The sequence below is a fragment of the Rhinolophus hipposideros genome (genome assembly GCF_964194185.1).
Source record: "Rhinolophus hipposideros genome assembly, chromosome: 6".
In the NCBI taxonomy this organism is placed as follows: domain Eukaryota; kingdom Metazoa; phylum Chordata; class Mammalia; order Chiroptera; family Rhinolophidae; genus Rhinolophus; species Rhinolophus hipposideros.
Window position 1 is genome coordinate 46,320,145 of NC_138052.1, and position 23,845 is coordinate 46,343,989.

At 37.1% G+C, this 23,845-nt stretch overlaps 1 protein-coding gene across 1 annotated transcript in view; it reads right to left on the reverse strand.

Annotated features, from left to right (window-relative positions):
* The window catches only part of LRP2 (LDL receptor related protein 2), a 199,847-nt gene that overhangs the window by 51,943 nt on the left and 124,059 nt on the right, over positions 1-23,845 (reverse strand). Inside the window, exons 36-48 of the mRNA XM_081052410.1 lie at positions 22,346-22,559; positions 20,992-21,231; positions 18,349-18,537; positions 15,507-16,427; positions 15,205-15,370; positions 14,659-14,817; positions 12,943-13,232; positions 11,996-12,199; positions 10,681-10,923; positions 7,794-7,919; positions 6,319-6,438; positions 3,525-3,656; positions 1,956-2,157 (exon numbers count right to left, since the gene is read on the reverse strand). Of these exons, the coding sequence (XP_080908536.1) occupies positions 1,956-2,157; positions 3,525-3,656; positions 6,319-6,438; positions 7,794-7,919; positions 10,681-10,923; positions 11,996-12,199; positions 12,943-13,232; positions 14,659-14,817; positions 15,205-15,370; positions 15,507-16,427; positions 18,349-18,537; positions 20,992-21,231; positions 22,346-22,559 (3,206 nt within the window). The remainder of the gene's footprint in view (positions 1-1,955; positions 2,158-3,524; positions 3,657-6,318; positions 6,439-7,793; positions 7,920-10,680; positions 10,924-11,995; positions 12,200-12,942; positions 13,233-14,658; positions 14,818-15,204; positions 15,371-15,506; positions 16,428-18,348; positions 18,538-20,991; positions 21,232-22,345; positions 22,560-23,845) is intronic.

Here is a 23,845-nt window from a genome sequence, read left to right on the forward strand (position 1 = left end):
TTGGCAAAAGCAATTCAGAAAGCTCAGACAAGGAGAAGTGGGGTGGGGGGAAGGAAGAGAAGATGAATGAAGTCAAAGTCTGGAAAGGCAAGTAAGTCAGCTGTGAGATCACAGTAATACTGACGGCAGAGCTCAGAGAGCTCAGAAAGGCAGTGAAATAATCTAGATCAAAATTAAGACCTGATATAATTCTATTCCTTAGATCCTATGTCTAAGTTTTCTAAGACAGATGGTATTAAATATTTACTAATGTCAAAAGGACCAGATCTCAGTACAAATGATAGAACTGTTGTGCAAGTAAGGAGAAAATATAAAGATCGATTCCTTTCCACTTACAAGGACTAAAAATCTACAGATCACATCCATATCAGATAAGTATAAACAAAGCATATTTAAATGCAAGATCACTACAAAAGGCAAGAGTTCTGTCTCCTGAATGTCTTCAGGTTGTCAGTACTCAGACGACCACCTCTCAGCAATGTCTGTGTGGGCTTCATGGGAGATGAGTCATTGCACAGGAGTACATAGAGTACATTTCCTAGATGACATTTATCTATCTCTTTAATCACTAACATTTTGGGGGGCAGAATGCCAAGTCCCTGTGCTTTCTGCATCCTTCACAGAAGGTAACCTAACCTTCTCTGGCTTCCTCAGGACCACCTTCATGAACACAGGGTTCTGCACCATGCTGTATTCCAGCAGTACTTCAGAGCCTGTTGAGAGGCTGCCTGCCCCTAAGCCAATGGCCCCGGAAGCTCTGCTGCTCTGATCTTGTGCCTGTTTCGTGTATCTTTTCCATCCCCTTCCCTAGCAGGCTGTAAGTTGACAGTTCTTATCTCAGTATGCATGTACGTCCTTAGTACACGTAATATGCGTATCTCTTCTTCGTTCCAGCTCCAGGTGTCTAAATGCCTAGTACATATTTTCACCTCAGGAAGTCCTACTACATCAAACTCACCTTTCACCTTAGGCAAACTCCCTCCTGCACTCCCCTACCTTTGTTAATGCTCTTATTATTCTGCCAGTCCATCAGGATGGAAACCTACACATCATTTTTCTTCTCTATTTCCTTCTATATCCGAAAAGTTTTTAAGTAGGAATAGTTAGCGGTTCGGGCACTAAAAATATATAAATCTTTGGAATGTCCTATTTTGGAAAAAAAATGATAAGAAATCAAACACCAGAATACTACAGAAGAGGTCCCCAAACTGGCAGGCTATCAGCTGAATCTGTCTGACTGACACAGTGTTAGAAGTTTCAAATCTGCTTTAAGCATTTAAAAATCAAAATATTTCATAAGAAAATCCAGATTTCCGACATCTCATTACAAAAGAGCTAAAAGGTGAGGCTTTCCTGCGACTCCTGCATGATGCTGAACGGAACCTGCGCTCTCCTCTCACCTCACCAGCCTTGCCCTGTTGTCTCATGACTCTGAGCCTAAGTGCCAAGCTCCATTGATCATCATGCTGGCATCATCGTGCTATTTTTCTCGTAGCAGAGAGAAGAAAGTGAAACATTTCTTATCCCCATGCCTCCTCTCCAAATGGAAAACCAAGAGGGTCACCTGCTTCAAGAAAAAAACTTTCTTATTGCAAGCCCCCTTTATTCATCTCCCTGGCCCTCTGGGCAGGGCTACATTATGCCTTTTATGAGCCCTAAGCACTTTCAACTTCATGGGCCCCTTCCTCCATAAAAATATTTAAAATTATATTTAATGACAGCATTTATATAAAGGTAGACATACATTCATGTTGTATCTTAAATAAAATACTTTCTTTGACCTAAAATTTCTCCTTGTTTTCCTTTTGATTTTAAAAGAAAGCTAAACATTTTCAGTGGCCACAAAAAATACCACGGGCCTGAGACACCGTGACCACCTGCCTAATGGAGAAAAAGGCAGCTCTACTGCCGTGGGTGCAGAAGTTTATCAGGAAATGTTTTAATCCCCAATTCACCTGTATGAGTCCGGGACACACTGCCCATTACTGCAGGTGAAATCGTTTTCAGAACAAGATCCTCTGGTGCAGTTCTGCCGCTCGTCGTAGCCATCAGTACAGTCTGCGTCTCCATCGCACACCCAAGACTGGGGAATGCACCTCCTGGATGGAGGCACATTATTTACACAGAGAAACTCAGAACTTGAGCAGCTGTGGCTCTCTGAAACCAAAGCACATGAGAATCAGAAACCACGGGAGCGCTCCTGTCAGCAGGCAAATTCATTCTGAGCCACTATTTCTCTTACTTTATGTTACTTAACAGCCTGAGAGACAAAAGGAAATGAAGGGAAAACAAGTTGACACATCAGATTGCTATGGTAACAATAAATCATAATAAAAATACCGCCAATAATGTTAATTGCTTTGGACCTTGGATTTTTTTTCAAAAGTAAGAAATAAACATAATAAAATACCTCACTTAGTTTGCCATAAAATTAATGTGAGACCATATTTTTCCCTTAAGGCTTCAATAAACTACTCCCATTTTGTTAACTGGATACCAAAAATGCCTTACGTTTGGTAATATCTTTTAGTTTACAAAGTGTAACCACACAAACACAATGTGAGATAGGTATTTTAATGCCAATTCTACAGCTGATAAAATTGAAACTCAAAATGGTTTACTAGATGGCTCAAAGTCATAACACTTTCTAAAGAGCTAGGGCTTCAAACCTAGGTCTTTTTTCCCCCAAATTTAGTGCTTTTTAAAGTGCATTATAGATACCACCCCAAGTAGAATTGGGGTATATAGGAAAAACATATACCAACAAGAATTGTCAGAAACCATGTTAGGAAAGAGATGAGATAGTAATATATAATTATTAATGTCCCAGAATAAAAGAACAGGTGTTTTATTTAATCTCATTGTGGGTGAATATGAGACAAACAGAAGGGACTCTTGGTGAAGGGGTGCAGAGAAAAGCATATGCTGCAATCCATGTTTGTGCACCTGCCTACCACCCATTTCAGTGGCTAGAGAGCTGTGGACCAATCACCAAAGTCACTGACATATGAAGTTACAATCAAACGCTAACCATCAAGGAACCATCATTTTAATTGTTCTACCATGGAAAGACACTTTTCTAATGCACCTTGGCTAAGACTTCCATGCCCTGTTGGTAATAGCAAATGGTGTTCCACAGTCTGTTCCACAACCCTCCCCCAAATAACAGCTCTATGGTAAGAGATGAAATCGGAGGCACAATTAATGCTACACTGTTAAAGCTACTAATAATATTAAGAGTGGCCTACTTAGTTGTCCTTATCTGCTCTAGAAATATAGATTATTTCTCTTAGCTAAATGAAAGAGAAAAAAATAAACATTAAAATCATTTTTCATCATCTGAAAGCATTTAAGTACTTGATATCAAACAATTCCAGAATGGAAAAATAAAGGTAACTTTCTATCAGTGTGTATTCAATTAAAGAGGAATCTGCCGGACAATCATATCTCCAAAGACAGAAAAATCAATCTACTGAGTTTCTCTGGAATGTGACTTTGCCAAGGAATTCATTGGTTTCACTTACCACAGTGATGTCTTTCATCCTCATCACTCATGTCCCCACAGTCATTATCACCATCACAGATCCATTCTCTTTGGATGCACCTTCCACTGTCACACTTGAACTCATCACTTAGGCATGTTGACTCATGGTACACTGAAAAAGTAAATAAAAAGCACTTTTGGTGAAAAGAATAGTTTGTAGTCCAGAAATCTTGAGAGAAGTCTGCTACAGCATAGGCTGTCTATAACACTGATACAAATTCTTTAATCATATCCCCACATGTGCCTATTCAACTAAGCAAGTTGTCAAAGACCCATAAATTCAGGGACCCCTCAAAATTTTGCCCTAGAGCAACAGAAAATTTAATTTTAACTATTAAAACCACGGTACAAGGATAACAGTAAGGAGAAATAGGACCTTTCATAAACAGATAAGAAAGGAGAACAGATCGTCACATATCCCCTTTGACAAAGCAACACCACTTCATGAAATCTAGCCTATAAGAATGTTCCCACATGCGCAAAAAGAAATTTATAATAGGATATTGAAGGGAATCAGAATAGGCCTCCTAGCCAAGATGTGCTACTTTTTTGGCATGTAGGTTATTTTGAGCTGAAGGCAATAGAGACCCTGTGGGCTTAAGAGAAACCTTTACCTCTCCCTTAAAGAATTTACATTGGGGGACTCTGATCATAATAAGAATATCACCAGAAATAAATTTAACTGACCTATCTATAGGGCAGGGCAAACTTCTAATTACTGAATATTTGCTCTCCTTACAATCTTGTGAATGACCTTCCTCCCCCCTGAAGCCCAAGGAATAATACCTCATCCTTCTAACTTTCTGTGTCTGAAGCTCACAGACAGAGCTTCATATGTAGGGCCTTTGACTCTCATGTATGTGGGGTTCCCATATGTACATATGTAATTAAATTTGGTTACTTCTATTCTTAATCTCTCATGTCAATTTGATTATTAGACAAGCTGAATGAATCTAGAAGAGTAGAGGAAAATTTCTTCCTCCCTCACAATGTTCATTCTAGCATTATTTTTCATAGTGAGAAAAAATGAAACTACCTAAATGTCGATAAGTTAGGAAAGGAATAAAATCACATGGAACATCCATACGCAAGAGTAATATGCATCAGTGCAAAGTAATGAGATAGATCTATATTTGCTCACATGCTGACAAGATGTTGCTAAGCTAATTAAAAAAGAGTGAGGGCAAATTGCAGAAAAATATATATAGTAAGATCCTGTGTTTTAAAAGCTACCTATCAGGATATACAGATAAAGGTGAGAAGACATCCACCAAACAATAGTGATTATCTCTGGGGAATGAGGGGGTTGAACAAGAGTGAAGAAATGGGAATTTTCCTGTTTTGTATACACCTTATTACTTCTTTAAAATAATTCCTCTGCATATTATGACAATGTATTCATATATATAGATTCTGTGTTTATTTTTATTTAAATATGTCAAGTAGTTGGTACTAATTGCTATCACTATGACTTTGGTTCTCATGGAAAAATCTGGAAACTATATTTATTCTTCATATGATTGAACCACTAATTCATATATTTAAAGCAATCTTTCATACTATTCTACTCACATTATTTCCTTTATGGCTTCTTAAAACTATATGTGTCCTTTGTTTTCTACAAAACTTTTAGCGTTTGGTAGGAAAAAGAACTTAACAGAGCTTCAAATACTCTCCAACTATTAGTCCCAGAATTTTAAACTGCGAGAAAATAGGAATAGAAGATCCTCTGAATTCAGCTGCAAAACTATGCTAACGATTCTAAGAAAACATCTCCCAAATAAAAAGTTTTATATATGATGGTATTTGCTGCAGTGACATTTATAACAGAGGAAAACTATAAGCAATCTAAATGTTTAAAATAGAGGCAGTTAACTCAATGACAATATAATCACTCAATGGAATATTAGACTGCCATTTAAAAAGGGATATAAAGACAATATAATAAGGGTCAGAAAACTTTCTCTTAACCAGATAGTAATAAGTTTTAGGCTTACAGGTCATATGTTCTCTGTACTTGTCACTACCATTGTGGCACAAAAGCAGACAATATGTGACCACCTTCTAATAATTTTTTTTTTTTTATATAAAGACAGGATGTTGGCCCATGGCCATAGTTTTCTGACCCATATACAGCAATATGATTTGTTGACAGATAAAAAAAATGAATGTAAAAGATTGTATCTTTATATTTTTATATTATGCAAAAAAAAGTTCTTGGATCTAGATTACAATCTGGAAAGGTAGCAGCCTGCAAATATAAACAAGCACAACTTTCTCCAAGAATATACCAAAAGCTCCCTGGAACTCTTAGGAATTTCAGATGGCCATGGACCTTACCTCATAAACTAGTACATAGACAGAACAGGAAGAGGATGTATGTCCCTTCCTGGTGCAGATGATGATTCCAATCCTTTTGGGATCCTCCCACAGTCTTATGGGTCAGAACTCAGCCCAAATCAGAAATTCCATTTCAGAATCAATTAAAATTAATTGAGTTCTACAAGCCAAGCACCACGTTAGGGGCAACACCAACATAGTCTCATTTATCAGCATCAATCAGCAATCTCCATATCCTGACCAGCAACCCACACCCTGCCCTGCACAACTAATACATTTTTAATGAATGTCTGCTGAGTGATTTCAGCATCTCAGCTGAAAATAGGAGCAGGGCATTGCAATCATTTAGTCATGACCCTGGTCTACATTTGAAGGAGTTGGAAGAGGTTCTCTAGCTGCATCATGGCGCATTTCATGTTTGCTTACTCTCTTACCACAAGTGGTAGGTTCATCAGAGCCATCAAGACAATCTCTTTCTTGATCACAGTACCAGTGGCTAGGAATACAGCGTCCAGACATGCAGTGGAACTCATTGTGGCTACACGTGTGAGAGGCTGCGAGAGGAGGGAAAGAAGATAAAAACCCATGAGCAAAACACAAGCTTGTTCCCATCAGTCTTAACAATCTGCCTATATCTCTGAACTGAATAAATAGTTGCCCAAAAAGGAAGATGGACGCTTAGGAAATGAGCTTTTGTATACGCTTTCCATGAAGAGGGAGGAGTACGGAAGGGAGAGAGGGCAGGCAATACTGCCCCCATTTTCCGGAATATGTTTTTCCAGAAATACCAAAATAAATTGTATTTGTTAGAAATAACAAAGTACCATCTTTTTGATATGGGAAATGACAGATTAATGTAAGAGAAGACATGCTTCTGCCATAACATAAAATTAAATAAATTCTATGGAAATAATGATTAAAAGCAAAACAACAACATAACCATATCTGAGCTCACCACACACATACAACCTTGAGCATGTCAGACCATGATTCTAGAGAATTAGCCAAGTTCTGGTCTTATCCATCCTTGTTATATGGGCTTTTGTTTGAGTAAATGACTCTGCCTGTGCTTGAATATTGGTTCTTTTCTCCAGGAACTTTAGGTAGCTCAGGCCAAAAGTATTTTCCAAATTGTTATGTGGATACAAACCAGAATCAAACCTTATAATTCTTTTGATCTACAAGGCTCCCTTGCTTTAGCCCATGATTTTGCCAGGAAAAAACTAATAAGAAAGCAGAGGTCTCTAAAAGAACAGTACTAGCTCCTATCTGTATGTCCTTATCTGACGGCTACATCCTGAATTCTGTTTCTTCTTGCTGCTGTTACTATAACTGACTCCTGCTCTTGGACTGTAGCCTGGCCTGGTGACTATTACTGAATTGTTAAATTATGCATCTATTTACACTAATAGTCCCAAAGTTATCAAGTTTAAGAAAGACCTTTTAATTTGAGCTACAAATACAGGAAACTGTGATTGAACCAAATTGCTAAATACGAAATAAAGGTTTCTGAAAATCAAACATTTAAAAACTGAAAAATCCTTTAAGTTATGAATGGCCACTATACCCATATTATGAGTAAATATAATGGCTTAACATGCACACTATGTCTGAAGTTCCTGAAGGCAAAAGGCCTTCAACTTACAGAAAAATGGCTCTGCAATTGCAGGTTAGGTATCACAGCAGGTCTCCGGGGAAATATGTGGAGTTGGGCCTCCAACCAGGAAACAGAGAGGGGCTTCTTATGCCCCTCCAATCACCTCCTAAAGTAACTGACTATTGCATCTACTTACAAGGTCAATTTGAGATGACAAATTGAAACTATCCCAAACACCCAGGCCATGCATCTTTGCATTAGCTGAAGGCATGCATCCTGGGAACCACAGAAAGAGAAGCAGGCTTATATTACCACAAAAGGTTGGGCTTTCGTCACTCATATCTCCACAGTCATTGTCTCCATCACACAAGTACGTACGAGGAATACAAATATTTGTACTGTGACATTTCGTGAATCCAGGCTGGCAAGTGCGATCAGCTTGAAAAAGACAACCAGATAAACATTTGGTTTATGTCCACCACATACAGATACCACAAAGAATGTTCATACTAACAGATCTATTGCAGAATTCAAACCATCAGAAGGGAGGCATTTTGAAAGCCATCACAGAGGCATGATCCATGACACTTATGTCACACCATAGAAAGATATTTCCAGCAGATATATACTGCAGGGAGGGGAGGGGACACAGAGAGAGAGAGAGACAGATAAAGACAGAGAGAGACAGAGAGAGAGACGATTGTATTAAAAACAACAATGAAAAAATAAACGAATTTTATTGTCACCCCTACGGATAGACTGAGAATACTAGTAAGGAGCGGACAGGGTGGAGAGGACAGGATGAGAGACTTCTGTCATATCATTTCGTCATATCATTTTGACTTTGGAACCATGTACATTATTTTGAATAAATAAAAACAATGTAATAAAAATGGGAAAAAGAAAGTAAATCCTAAAATTTGGAAATAGTAACAAATGAAGGTAATATAGTTAATGAAGTTGATAGCATAACCATACAGAGAAAAAAATTCAAATGACTAAAACCAGTATTTTTAACTGCATATCCCTAGAGGGAAATAATCTAAGAACGAGGACCTAAAATCTTAAATTACATTTAGTAGATTTATTGGTAGTGGTATTATTTGTGTGGTTATTTTGAAATTATTGTAGAAAAAAGCTAATCAGTCATTATGTTAATGTCATTAGAAACCAATATTTTTAGCATAAGAGACAAGATTATAAAATCTAGGAAGTTAGGTAAAAAAACTGTAATCTTAAATTAAAATGGAAAATACCAACACAAATTTATATTTTTCCTTAAAAAAATGTATTTCCTAGTTCTAGCCACTGAAAAGGCTTAGAAGCAATGAAAACCAATAGGAATGGGTACTCCAACCCTACGGTAACTTTTAAATACCATAAAAGGAATGAGGTCTCCTTCGATAGGTGGTTACTTCCAGGTATGAGACAGGAAATATACAAGTCTGAGCTATAGGAGACTGAATGGACCATGTCAGAATAACAGAGGAGCCAACTAAGCAGAGCTCCGCTGGCCTGAGATAGGACCATTGAACATCCAAAAGAATAAATGACTTTACTGCCTTAAAACTCATGTACGTAAAATATGGGAAATATGTAAAATCCATGAATTTAATAAAATACTAAAATCAAAACAAAAACTTAGAGCTCATTATTCACTAACATATTACTCTGACAACTGACAAAAACAGGAAAAGCATCAAACATGTATCCTGCATAACTGTATTTCAGGGTAACAAAATAGTTGATAAGGGAAATTTCTTCTTTATGGACCTTCAGCTAATCAATGTGGATGGAATAGCAGAGTTTTTAAATGCCTATTTTGTAACCCTTAAAGAAGTAATGGATTTATGGAACAACCATCCGTGGATGCTAAAACTATTGGGTGAAGGGTTGATGGGAACTTCCTAAGGAAAGATTCAGGCTGACTTCTAATCCACTAATTAATTTTATCACTACCTAAAGAGGAATCAAGCACTATGTGCCTCATAATGTGAAGCAACAGGACAAACATAGTTCCACCAACGAAGTATTCTTACCCAAAGAATTGAACCTAATGTATTCAAACCTCAAGGTCTAAATACCAGTTAGTAAGAAATAAGAGGGATAAAGTAACATATTAAATGGTTCAATTATGCAATTAGTAACATCCAGAATGGGGAACATTCCACAAGACAATTCAATGGCATTTTAAAACAATGGAAACTGTTGTGGCATAAAAGATATTAAAGAGTTATAACAATCAAAATCCATGTGTAGACTTTGAATCTTAATTTGAATAGAGCAACTGGAAAAAGACATTTTGGGGATAAGTGACAAAATTTGAATATGTACTGAGTACTAGAGGATATTAATTAAGTATTGTGACTTTACTATAGCAGTTGTTTTTCAAAATGTCTTTATCACTGATATGCTTGTCTACTGGAAGCTGCTTTAAAATACTCAGAAAAAAAGTGGAAAGAGATAGATGAAACAGATGGGCCATGTTGAACCTGGATGATGGGTATATTATATTATTCTTTTTGCTTTGGTGTATGGTTAAAATTTTCTGTAAGAAAAACTTCTTTTAGACGCATACCCAAATAAATATTGTGGTAACTCCCTACAAAAGCAGCAAAGCATGTAGATGTATCTAAACTGAAAATACATTTGAACTCACACTCTGCTTTTTTGTTTTCCCAAGATGCTGAACGGCAAACCCCAGAAATTTTGAATAAAATCAATTAATGAAAAAGCAATTTCCCAAAACAAAAAAGAAAAGAAAAGAAACAAAAAGAAAAGAAAAAATCATTTCCGTCAACACTCTACTGTATAGTTTTTTGCACAACAAATATTCACCACAAAACATTTATGCAATAATTTCTGTCAGGAAATATGTTGGTAGTTTTAAAACAATCAAAAATTTTGTCAAAAATGAAATTTTTAATTGACAGATATATAAACCAAGGATAAAATATTTAAGGTGATTTAAGTAATCAATAGTTGTATGGGTCCATAAATTTAGGTAAATAATTCAAATATTACGTAGAGTTCTTTTTTAAAAATCATTTAGTAGATATATTTAAATGAAATTTATGTTTTACATGAATATTTAATTCTTTGTTTTTTCAGAAAGACTTTGTTTTTATATAAAAATTTCATCTTTTATGATCTAAGACTTCAGACCCCAAAGCACAATAAGTACTTAAGATGAACTTACGGCAATTTTTCTCGTCTGAAGTATCATTATCATGGCAGTTGTTTATACCATTGCAGACAAACGCAAGAGGTATGCACCTTTTATTATTACAAGTAAACTCCGTGGTGGCATTACAGTCACTGAACAGGCACCCTTCCTCATCACTGTTGTCACCACAGTCGTTGTAGTGATCACAGCGATAGCGATACTGGACGCATCGCCCGTTGTCGCAGGTGAAGGCTGTCGAATGGCAAGTGTGAAACGCTAAAAGGAAAAAAACACAGTGAAGTAACCTCTTGATTAAAGCATCATCCTAATTTCTAAAAAGATGTAATCAAATAAAATAGACACTTTGAGTTTACCTTCCAAGGCAAAACGGCTGCAAAATGGACTGCATGCAAAGTGAGACAACACCTTAATTTAGTTAGACAGAGCAAAATATGTTGCGCGCTTTTTTTAAGCAAATGGCAAAGTCACTCCATTTCTCTATCATCTCAATTTCAAAATTTATCTCGATCATAGAAAAGCAGGGAATAGAGTATCTTTGGGGGGAAAAAAAACTTTTTGCCATTATATAGTCTACTAGAAAAAGGTCACTAACCAACCTCAGAAAATCTTAAGAAAGTCCACTGTGTTTTACTCACCCCATTCGGATGGAAGCTGCATATTGGGAAAGATTTTGGTAAAATTATTGAATTAATGATCATTCTTCTATGAAAATTAATAAAAATGATAATAATCACCGATCGGAGCTCTTAGTTCCGTGCTGTTATGCTTAACAGGCATCAAGTCTCACGCTTTCTTTTTATATATTGTTTCTCTTATGTCTCACAAGAATCCTAGTAATAGCTCCATTTCACATATGAGATGTCTGATGCTCAAAGAGGTTAAGTAATTTTCCCACGGCTATTCAGATTGTGTAAATGGCACAGGCAGGATTTTTATTCAGTCAGTACCTTTGCTCTTAAACACTACAGAAGGGCTTCCTAATAAAGCATCAAACGCTACTCCACAGCATATACCGAGGGAATCAAAAAATGTATACACATTTTAAGAAAGGAAAAAACTGCATTGAATATAATACTTGATACATACTAATACCAAAGATGAATGCAAGTCATGCATATACATTTTTTTGGCACCCCCAGTATATCAGCTTATATGTGATTTAGCAGAAATGCAGTCTGGATACTCAGAGTAAATATTTTTCCATTCTAACAGGATACTGACAAACACACAAAGCTCAAAGCTATTCACACACTGCAGGATACTGTACCAAATCCTTGACGTAAAGACATCATGAGCTCCTAACAAACGTTTCAAGAGTCCAACTCACCACAGACACTCTCCAACTCATCAGTGCCATCCCCACAGTCGTTGCTGTTGTCACACTTCCACTGCTCCAAGATGCAGTGCCCGTTGAGGCAGGTGAAATTGGAACCATCACACCGTATACCATTGTCCACAATGCAGTGCTTATTGTTGTTGGCCAGATACCAGTGGTGCCCCTGTGGACACTGGCACTCAGCACCATTTGGACCTGAAGAAAAGTAGGTCCAGAAAAAGCAAACGATTTGTGTAGCAAACATTCATATTTTATTCTCCTCCAGAATAGCACTGGTAACAGCTTCTATATTAAATGTGCTATAAGACAAGCCATGGAAACTGCTCCCATCAATCTTTCAATTACATTCTGAGTCATTTTTCCATCCAGAACAACAACCATCAATTAATAAATGTAGCTAATCCACCCTGACCTTTAAACAACTACCTCTCGTCTACATTGAAACAGGTGCAATGATTCTGCCTCCTCAGCAAAGTCTGCAAAGCAAAGGTATCAAAAGGCACATTTTCCTATGAATTTGTTGTTCTGTATAAAACACACCATGAAGCACAAATCACACATCATATCATCAGAAATATTGCAAACTATAAATAGTACTTCCTAAGTGAATGAATTAAATCCTTTCATAAGAAAGATAAGCTCAATGATGGAATTTCTATTCAAGTCAAAGTGTGGCAGCCAAACCCTCATTTTTCTTTCTATTTCCATCAAGCTTGAATTAAAAATGCTTTCGTAAGAGGGATCCATATCTAATAGGAAAAAAAAACCTGTCAAAATCTTCCTCTCAACATACAACCCCCCAACTCTACTTTTTAATTACCCTGAAATCAAGGAAAATTTGTTCGCCTGTTAGCGCTTAATATTCCTTCAGCTTTCCCTACCAGTTGTCATCATTATTATTACTCTCCTTGATTCTATATCCATGGGCAATGTCTTACCTGGTGCACAAATATGGCTGCAGCCTCCATTAAACTGGTCGCAAGGATTGCTGCATTGCTGTGGGTGGTCCTTTGCAACAAAGCGAATACCAGTAAGCCGGGAGGGAAAACTTGGGGTCATTGCAGTCTGGCCTGATCCATCATATTTGTTAGCTCGGTAAATTTTTCTTGTGGACCAGTCAGTCCAGTAAATATACTGGCCATTGATAGTCAAGCCAAAAGGACGAAAGGTTGTGCTGACAATGACCTCCCGCTCCATGCCCTTTAAAGTGCTGCGTTCAATCTTGCGCCTAAAACAAAGTTTAAAAAAAAAAAAATGCTATAATCCAGAAAGAATAATTGACATCCCAATGCCGGAGCCTAATCATTGCCTTATACATCTCAACTTTCTTTTCAAGTAGAGCATGTGCCAACAAGAAATGTTTCTTCTGGTGGTTTGCTTATCAAACAATGGTCTATATAAATCATTGATTTCCAAATATCAATATAACCTACAAGTAATCCTATAAATAGAACCAGACTCATATTAGTAATAAGAGAATATTCTGAAATAATACATGTAATCTGTGGAACTTGGTGTTTAGCACATAAAAGTGACTCAAAATGTTAATTACTTTTCCCTTCCCACTCCTTTAATGACTTTTTCAATTTGTCATTTACTAAGTGCCTTGAGATATTCACCTGCAATAATACAAATTTAGACACAAAACATCACTGCTTTGTTGCAAATGAGAAAATGAAGAAAAGATCAGGTTGTTAGGTGCTCAGTGTCACAAGACCGAAAACATACCCTGTTTCCCCGAAAATAAGACCTAGCCAGACAATTAGCTCTAATGCGTCTTTTGGAGCAACAATTAATATAAAAAGACCTGGTATTATATTATATATTATGTTATGCTATGCTATGCTACGCTACGCTACGTTACGTTACGCTACGCTACGCTATGTTACCTTACGTTATGTTATGTTATATTCCCAGTCTTATAGTGTAGTAAAATAAGACTGGGTCTTATACTAATTTTTGCTCCAAAAGACACATTGGAGCTGATTGTCTGGCTAAGTCTTATTTTCAGGGAAACACGGTAATAACATAAGCAAGAAAAATTAAGATTTCTGACATGTAGACACTAGCCATAATAAACAAAATCATCTCATCTCTTCAACTATTCCATTAGGATGATTGGAATGTGAACAATTTCAAGGGTTTCTTGGAGAAGTATATAAAATATAAAATTAGAGTTGACAAAAGTTTCTAAGGAAAACATGAAATTGGCTGAGAAGAAAGAAGCTGGCTCAACAAGAATCTATTTGAGAAGATGACCAAAAGTCAAGACTAAAGGAAAACGTTTTTATAAGACATTGAACGCTAAAGCCCAGAGAAAATATTCGTGTGCAAGTCATTCATATTTTATGGTAGTTACATAGGGTCTGTAGATTATAAAGTGAGTGATTACATTTGTAATTATAGCTGAAAATAACTCTAGTAAAGCATCCTGAAATGCCTTTAGTTCATAATTATTTAATCTCATGACATAGATCACTTTTCACAGGTATATTCACCAGGCTAGAATATCGTTCATAAAACTGTGATTCTACTATTTGGCCATGTCTCTTTGGCATACTTTATTTTCATCACATTATGCAAATCTCTCTCCTTTGGAAACAGGAGAAAAACTCTTCTTATCAACACCTGTATGAATAACCAACGACACATACAGACTAGCATCTGTCCAGTACAGAAGGTCTTCCTCATGGTCCACAGTGAGCCCACTGGGCCAGACCAGGCTGCTGTTCACAATGGGTTCCCGAAAATTTCCTCCCAGTGTGGCTCTCTCGATTTTGGCAGTAGTACCCCAGGAACTCCAGTAGATGTACCTAGTCATCCAAAAGGAGTCATAATTAACTCATCATACGGAAATTCATAATCTTTTTTAGTTAAAAAAGAATGGCAGCATTCTTTAACTGTAAATTGACATTAACTTGACAAATGTAATCCTACTCCATTCCCACCCACATAACTTGCCTGACCAAAGGGGATCTACTGAGTCAGAGCATTGACTCCCTAGTAAGCTGCCAACCTTTCTAGCATAACTATGATTTCCTTCCCGGGTAAAGTCACACATGACCTTTCACCCTTGAGTCTATAGCTACTCTGTTACAAGCCCATAAAATGTTGGCCCTCTATGAATACAAAATAATTTCAGGCCCCCCTCCCTACAGAAATAAGTAGACAGAAATATGGTAAAGAAGACGATGGCATACCCTCCACAAGGATCTAACACAATTGCTCTTGGCTTTGTAACGTGGGCTATCACAGTGCGCTGAGACCCATCCTCAGCCATGGAGTTAATCGTCTGGTTGGTGTAGTCACTGTAATAAATTCTTCTATTGACCCAGTCAAAAGCAATGCCGTCAGTAGTCCCTATATCTGGACACATACCAACAAACACACATACACAAAGACATTAAAGTCTCAATATGCATTTTAGAATCACTGGGTCATCCACGTGTGTTGATCCCCTTGTGTCAACTTCCAAGATAAGCTGCACCTGGAGAGCACTTACCTGAAACGATGACAATGGGAGAACTAATCCCTGCATTCATGTTGACATAGGAAATCTGGCCATGTCTAGTTTCTAAATTTTGTGTGAAGTAAATTCTGTTATTTATGCTGTCATAATCTAGGGCCATGGCATATCTTCCCACACTTATTGCTTGGAAAGGTGGGCTATGGTCTTCAGGATCCAAGTGTAAGCTTCCCAAGGAATTCTCCAAGGCAAAGATGAGGAAATTTTCTTTTGGAATGGCACAACTCTTGCCGTCACTGTTCAGAGTCCCAAAAACACAGCCACATTTTGGGGTGTGTGATCCAGGAAGAGCAAAGCAGAGATGGGAGCATCCACCATTATTTTCCAAACAAGGATTGTTGTTGACCTCTGCTGGTGAACGGGGCTGGACGTTCTGGTCAAAGATGGTCACATCTCTTAGCCAGTTGATATTGTCCCTTATCACTGCTGGCGGCTCTGTGTTCCCTGGCTCCTTGCTAGCTTGGAAGATTTTTTTTAAATTTCTGTCTACCCATATGATAGAATCTCCAAAAACAGTGATGGCATAAGGAGTTGGGTAACGACTGCCATAACGAATCACTTTCAATTCCTTCCCCTCAATACTGATCCTTGAAATTACATCTAAAGTATCATCAACCCAATAAATGTAGCCACTGCTATGGTCCACTGCCAAGCCCCGTGGTGTGACAATGCCCTCTGATACAAGCACAGTTCGATTGGTACAGTCAAGAAAAGAACGTTCAATCTTTGGGTTTTGCCCATAGTCAGCCCAGAAGAGATATCTGTTCTTGGGGTCTACAACAATATCCCTGGGCATATCCACTGTGACTCTAAGGAGAACACGGCGGTAGGTGGTATTGATCCGCAGAACTTCTATCAGTGCTTCAGATTCAAAAGCATTGATGAAATAAAGATTTTCTGCAGGAAAATAAAACAGCATGCTGATGAATGGAAAACCAAGAAAAAAAATAAGAGGATACTTCTTCAAATTCACAACAAAATATGTAACCTTGAGGTTTGGCTCAGTATAGAATGTCTTTTCCAAGATGATAAATGTCTCCATTTAGACTTAGGAAAATAAATATTAACTCTTAGGATCTAAAGAGATTGTTTCTTCAAATTTAAAACAAATGTGCCCATCTTCAGCTTCTAAAGCACATTAGAATTCATAGCAAATGTCATAAGCTACTTTCTATTGAAACGTGTATTTTCCAGAATGTCTTTCCTCTTTTACCTGAATGTTTAACACCTGAATCTTCAAAGGCTCTAAATATATATTATCATGGCATAACTTCTACTCCAACATGAAGAAAGGAGCAAAGAGAGAGACCCAGCAGGATCTCAGGTTGTGGATCAATGTCATCACATGATCTTTGTGCTTAGCATTATTAATATGGGATCTTTTCCTAGCCTTTCTAACTACCGTGTTTCCCCGAAAATAAGACGTACCCGGACCATCAGCTCTACTGCATCTTCTGGAGCAAAAATTGATGTAAGACCTGGTATTATATTATACCAGGTATTATATATTATATTATATTATATTATATTATATTATATTATATTATATTATATTATATTATATTATATTATATTATATTATATTATATGACCTGGTCTTATATTATATTAAAATAAGACTGGGTCTTACATTAATTTTTGTTCCAGAAGATGCAGTAGAGCTGATGATCCAGCTAGGTCTTATTTCAGGGGAATCATGGTAGGATAGGTGTTCTCATCACATGTACCTTCTAAAGCCACCAAAACAAAAGTGCATTTGCCTTTGAGTATTACAGAACAGTGAAGATGCTAGAACAAAAAGACCATGGTGTGAAGACAGTATAATGAGTAGAGAGTGATCCCAAATTGATTCCATGTAGTTGAAAGTCTGTCGTTAAACTATCTACCGAGGCACATCTACTTTGTTCTATATATGACTCAAAATGGCTCCAGAGTAATCAGGCCAATATGCAATATTACTGATCTACTCTTTTCATTACCTCTCTCTAATTGCACTATATGTGTACTCCAACACTTTAATCCAGGGTTGGCAAACTTTTTCTACAAAGGGCCAGATAATAAACATTTTAGGCTTTGCAGATTATATGATTTCTTTAACAAGTACTCAACTCTGCCATTGTAGCATGAAAGCAGCCAAAGACAATACACAAACAAATGGACATAGTTGTGTTCCAGTAAAACTTAATTTACAATAGGCAAGTGTGCTGCATTTAGCCCATAAGCCACAGACCACTCACCCCCAGAAATAACATAGTAAATCTGTAATCAGGAATGGGATTTAGGAACCCAATTAAGGCCTTATTTGACCATATTACCATATTCACTGCATGCAATAAATACATTTTTGAATAATACATTTTAGAATTTCTATGTGATGTCTACTTACCAAGATTGATTAACACTCAATGATACCTATTTTTATAGAATGGCATTATATTCTAAAAATTATAATACATTTAATACATTGGTTTCTCAGTGTGGCATTAAAAATGAGTGGTAATTCAAAATTAAGTACATGAATCAATACAACTAAGTTAATGTAATATTGGGCCCAGCATTTCAACAGAACTACAATAAAGTACCTAATGATCAAAAGAAATTTTATACGTTAACAAGAGGAAGCAATTAAGAATTTGGCAACTAAAACTGCTCAGCTTTAAAAGAAATGATTTCCATTTCATGGTTTACATTATATTTTACTATCAGAGAAACAGATCTGATGCATATAATGTTAGACTAAACTTTCTGGCATAAAATAAAATGATAGAAATACAAACACAAAAGACCTTTCAATGAAATCACTATACAGCTTACCTACCTGCTACCCAATCCACTGCAATACCCCGCACTCCATTTTCTCCTATTCCTTGGGTAATGATGTTTGTAAAACCAGATCCATCTGGTTTGACTCTACGGATTGCATTATACGATTTCTCAGAGATGCTAAAATCACACCAATAAATAAAGCCGGAAGATATATCCACGTCCACATGCAGTGCATTTCGTCCTGGAACATTTAAAAAAGATCATGAAACAAGGCTCTTGCTGGAACTAGAACTTTTCAATGCCTACCCTTCCTCTCAAACCCTCATTCCCAACTGCCTGCTCTGACTATGCCCCCGTTACAAAATATAACTATTTGTTTCCCAGGCAAAACAAACACACCTACCACCCAGATCTTGGTTTCTCACATTTCCGACAATAAGGAACACTGGCTCCTGGGAGAAATGGATGATGATGGCTTGATGTAGGAAAGTATGAGGTGAACCTGGAACATCTCATTGTACCAGAAAGCAAGGAAGCACTCAAACATGAATGAGATCATGTCAAAAGAACACAGACAGCCACTTTGAGAGGAGCCCCCTAGCCAAAATGAACCAACTGGAGCATCAGAAGAGTAAATATGTTAAATGATTGATAACACATTGAGTTAAAAAAGTAAAATCTTGAGGTCATAGTGATAATAAATATTTTTAAAGATTAATTGGGTAAAAAGGGCAGCTTTCCTAGAAGAATATTACCTAATAAATGTAGAAGAAATGATAGAATAAAAAAATTACCATTTTGCAATCCTAATTAATCATTTCAAATAAGAATCATCAATAGCTGCTAAAACCAATGGGTAAAAGGCACTTGGGGAACAAGATATTCACTGGGTGCCAAAGTATGACCCCAAAGATTTCACACAAGTTACAAAGGGAAAAAGACGCGTACACCGTGAAAAGGCTGGGATTTCATGGTGACCACCTTAATCAACTGATCAAGTTTAAGCATCACAAAGAGAGGGACAAGTGACATTATGTTCTTAATAAGATTCTGTATCAAGTACACAGCATCACCTATGAAGTATTCTTGCAAAATGTGTTCAACCCCAATTTAATCAAACAATTAGACTTAATTTTCATTTCATGGTAAGTACAAGCTGTAAATTGAAAAAAAGGTTAAATGACACCAGGAGACATTCCAAATACAATGTTATGGGCAGGTATGAATCTTGATTAGATCTTGGCTGGAACAAAACAACAGCCATAATAATATTCTGAGGCCAACTGGAGAAATATAAATATGAATATTAGATGATACTGCCCTTAGGTGCTGCATGCTAAAGTATGTAGGGGTGAAGTATCATGATATCTGTGATTTATTTTCAAAAAAATCATTAAAAATGTATATATACACATGCATACACACCTACAAACAACCACACAGAAATTGAGAGCTCAAATGTGGTGAAATGTTAACAACTGTTGAACCTACGGTGTTTCCCCGAAAATAAGACCTAGCCGGACAATCAGGTCTAATGCATCTTTTGGAGCAAAAATTAATATAAGACCCAGTCTTATTTTACTATAAGACCGGGTCTATTATAATACAATTTATAATATAATATGATATAATATAATACAGGTTCTTACATTAATTTTTGCTCTAGAAAATGCATTAGAGCTGACGGTCCGGCTAGGTCTTATTTTTGGGGAAACACGGTAGGTAAGAGTTTAAGGATGTTTACTGTTCCTTTCAACTTTTCTGCATTTAAAATTTTTCAAACTAAAAAGTTGGGAGAAAAAATGGTTGATTTTATAATATCTTTACAAGATGTTAATTCAGATGCATAACTTTTTATATACTGGAAAACAAAGATGAGTCATGAGTACATGTGAATCAAGCAGGAGCATGTGCGGTGCCAGAACACTGACAGCTTTCACCATTGGTTTTCTGTCTCTTCTGACCATTTCTCTCACCCCTTCATTCCCTTCATCCTTTCTTCCTCCCTTTCTGCTTTTTGTTTCTATCATTAGCCTGTGACATACTGCTTATGATGCTACTAAACACTTAGTTCCTCTTGTGGAAACATACACCTAGAAACCTCTTGGCTCATCTAGGAAGCAAGTGATCCTTTTATATGTTCATGGTACGCAAGCCTAAAGTGCTGCAAAATTATTAATTATTAAAGAGAGACTAATACTCAACTCATCAAAGATATATTGATAAATCATATTGGGGACTATTTCATTACTATTCTAAATAGTAGTATACTTTTACCCTAAACCTCCATTAATAGTCAGAAACAGGGTACAGTTCTTCTGATCACCAACTCTGTAATACTTCTTGTGATCTCATGCTACATTCTGTATTGCTCTAGGCCTGTCATTCTCAGGGTGGTCCAGGAACCGGAAACATCAGCATGCCCTGGGAATTTGTAAGGAATGCAGATTCTCTAGCCCTACCCCAGACTACTAACTCAGAAATTCTGGGGATGGGGCCCAGATCTGGTTTCAATAAGCCTTCCAATTCTGCTGCACACTCTAATTTGAGAACCACTCGAGGCTGAGACAGTTGAATGGGAAAGACAAGCTTCATTATGTGCTGAATCTAAACATGGAGACATGATTTATGGCACCAAGGATTTCAATGTGGCACCAGATGGAGTCAAATCTTACTTATATTGGAGTTGGCATACCTTGGCCTGCCACTGGCACCATGGCTTCTGAATGATCTGACAAGTCCAAGCTAAAGCCTCTGATTGCAGACAGCATTGAAACAACAATGAAAGAACTGTATGGAGAGCAGGTCTGATTATCAGGATTGAGTTTAAATCCAGTGGCACAGGCGCATGAGAACCGTCCTCCTGGTACGGGCAGGCAAATCTGCTGACAGGCATTCACATTGTTGCTACAGCCATTTGAGGATTGGACAGAATCTAAATGAAATCAAAATCAGTTTATAAGTTTTGAGCCTACATACTTGCCTCTCCATCTCAGACATTTAAAATTAAGGCACCAAATAATGCACTATAAAAATGAATAAGAAAATACGATATCTGAGTTAACAAACTCAAAATAATATTAGAGAAACTAGAATTTATGTAACTAACACCTAAAGGTATGAAAGCAGGACCACAACTATTATATAATAGTGAGAGAATGGAACATCAATTGTATTTCTTCCACAAATCTTGTAAGAATTAAGGCAGCCAGTATACAAATTCTAATTTTTTCCCACTCTTGGCCTATGTGCTGGCATTTAAAATTATATCAGTTTAATTATATGATCAACACTGTGATATGCAGTTTTTATAAAGTATATTAATAAGAGTATTTAAAGGGTTTTTTTTTTTCCACATGCAATAAATATAAACACCAAGTGGCAAACTAGTTACAGGACAGCTAACAAACTGATAATCTTTGGTTAGAGAGTAAAAGTTATGAAATATATCTAAAGAATAAAAAATAATCTCTAGATGATAATGCTAATTTAAAGGGTATGCTAATTTAAAGGGTCAAATCAAAAGTTAGATTATTTCGGAAAAAATATGTTGACACAGGCAACATCTAAGAGTATTCCTTTTAAGATTAAAAATTCTGATTAACTCTTTCCCAGCAGTAATTCAACAAATATTTACTGAGCACTTCAATGTGCCAGAACTATTCTAGTCACTGGGTAGAGAGCAAGAAACAAGACAGACAAAATGACTGCCCTTATGGAAGTCACATTCTAACGTGAAACACAGGAAATGAACAGATTTGTCAGCGAGTGCTATGAAGCAAAAGCAAAATAAGGAGTTTAAAGTGATGGGAAAAGAATGGAAATAAACTTACACTGAAATCAATCTGGCCTTTCAGATGCCAAATTAGTCTTTGACACTTAGCCATGCTTAAGACATTATCATTTTTTAAATATTTTGGGTAATATCTATTTGCATGCATGTGTATGTACATGGGTCTGTGTATGGGCATGTGTTTATATGTGTAAGTGTATAGATGTAAATATATTGTTCATTCATGAATGTATATGTTTCAGTAACAAATACTTACTGTGTCTGTGATAAACTCGAAGGCCCCTCAGATCTGGAGTATTATCTCGAAAGACCACTTTGTTGGACCCAGTGGCCTTGTCAACTCTTTCAATGACCTCATAATGTTCATCAGTATAATAAAGGAAAGGCCCATAGACAGCAATTCCCCACGGATGGGAAAGATGGTTTACCAGGACCATTCGATCTGTACCATCCACATTTCCTCTTTCAATCTAAAAGATCAGAGTTTTCATTATAGACTGATTCATGGTAAATGAGACACACATTTAAAACTAATATTCTCTTAATAATACCTCACATTTATACAGCACTCTGTCCTTTACAGACATTTTTCATATCTATTGTCTGATTTGATAGTCACAACTGCACAGAGCAGTAGGTCAGGCAAATGTCATTGTGCCCATTTCACGGATAATGAAGCTGGAGTCGAGTAAGTCAGTCAACTTTTCTCAAATCACATGGTGAAGAAAACGGGCCTAACTTCTTTCATCCCTGCATGTAATATTCTGGTCAAGGACACTCATTTAATATCTAACTGTGGGCTATTAAACAGTTGACTGACCCCGCATTTAACATCTCCATCAACAATTTCTGCAAAAGGAATAGGAAACGTGCTCCATACAATCACAGAAGACAGCAAGACTGGATGGGGCAAAGAGTAATGCTGTTATAGCAAAACAGGTAACAAGCCTTAGTCAAAATGATTTGGTAAACTGGAAAAGAACACACAAGAATGGATGTCCCAATGGAAAATGACAAATTGTCTGCTTCTAGAAGAAAAACAAACTATAGACATAGCTCGTTTGATTTCATTCCGAAAATGTGTCTCAAGTACCTCCTCTGTGCCAGGATGTGATCTGAGCACTGGCAAGAGAGGCAAACAAGGTCTCACATCCTTCCTCACTGGATAAGGGAGCTCAGCAATTATAAGAGCAGGTTGTGCCCGGGAAAGTGACAGAAGTTCCAGAAGGCTAGAGCACAGAGGAGATAAGCTTGTAGGGGAGTTGCTGAGGGAGTAATCTGGACCAGATCAAGCGTGACTGACCAAGCTGGACCAAGCGTGACTGAAGTATTTGGAGCTACTCCTCTAGGCCAGGGTTCTAGGCTGAGCAGTAATCTAACCTATTTTTTGTGGTTTAATGAAGACAACATGCCTCCATCATGAAAGCAGGTCCAGTAATGAGGGCCATGAGCTATTCAAGGCCAGAGAGGAGTGGCTCAGAATGGTGGAGGTGGCACAAAAAGGTTGGACCTGAGGAAAGAGGCAAAGGACAAGTTACCAGGATTTTGTAATGATTAAATAAGGACATGGTTACTAAAGTGAAGGAAAAATATGAGGATTCTAGCCTCGGAGAAAGGTTGGAGACTCACACCATTAATAAGCTCACGGATTCAGGAGAGCAGATCAGAAATAAAAATAGGAAGGGAGGCAGGTGGTGAGTACTGTGTAGGTCATGCTAAGTTGTATGCAGAAATCATACCACGTGACAAGAGCTTC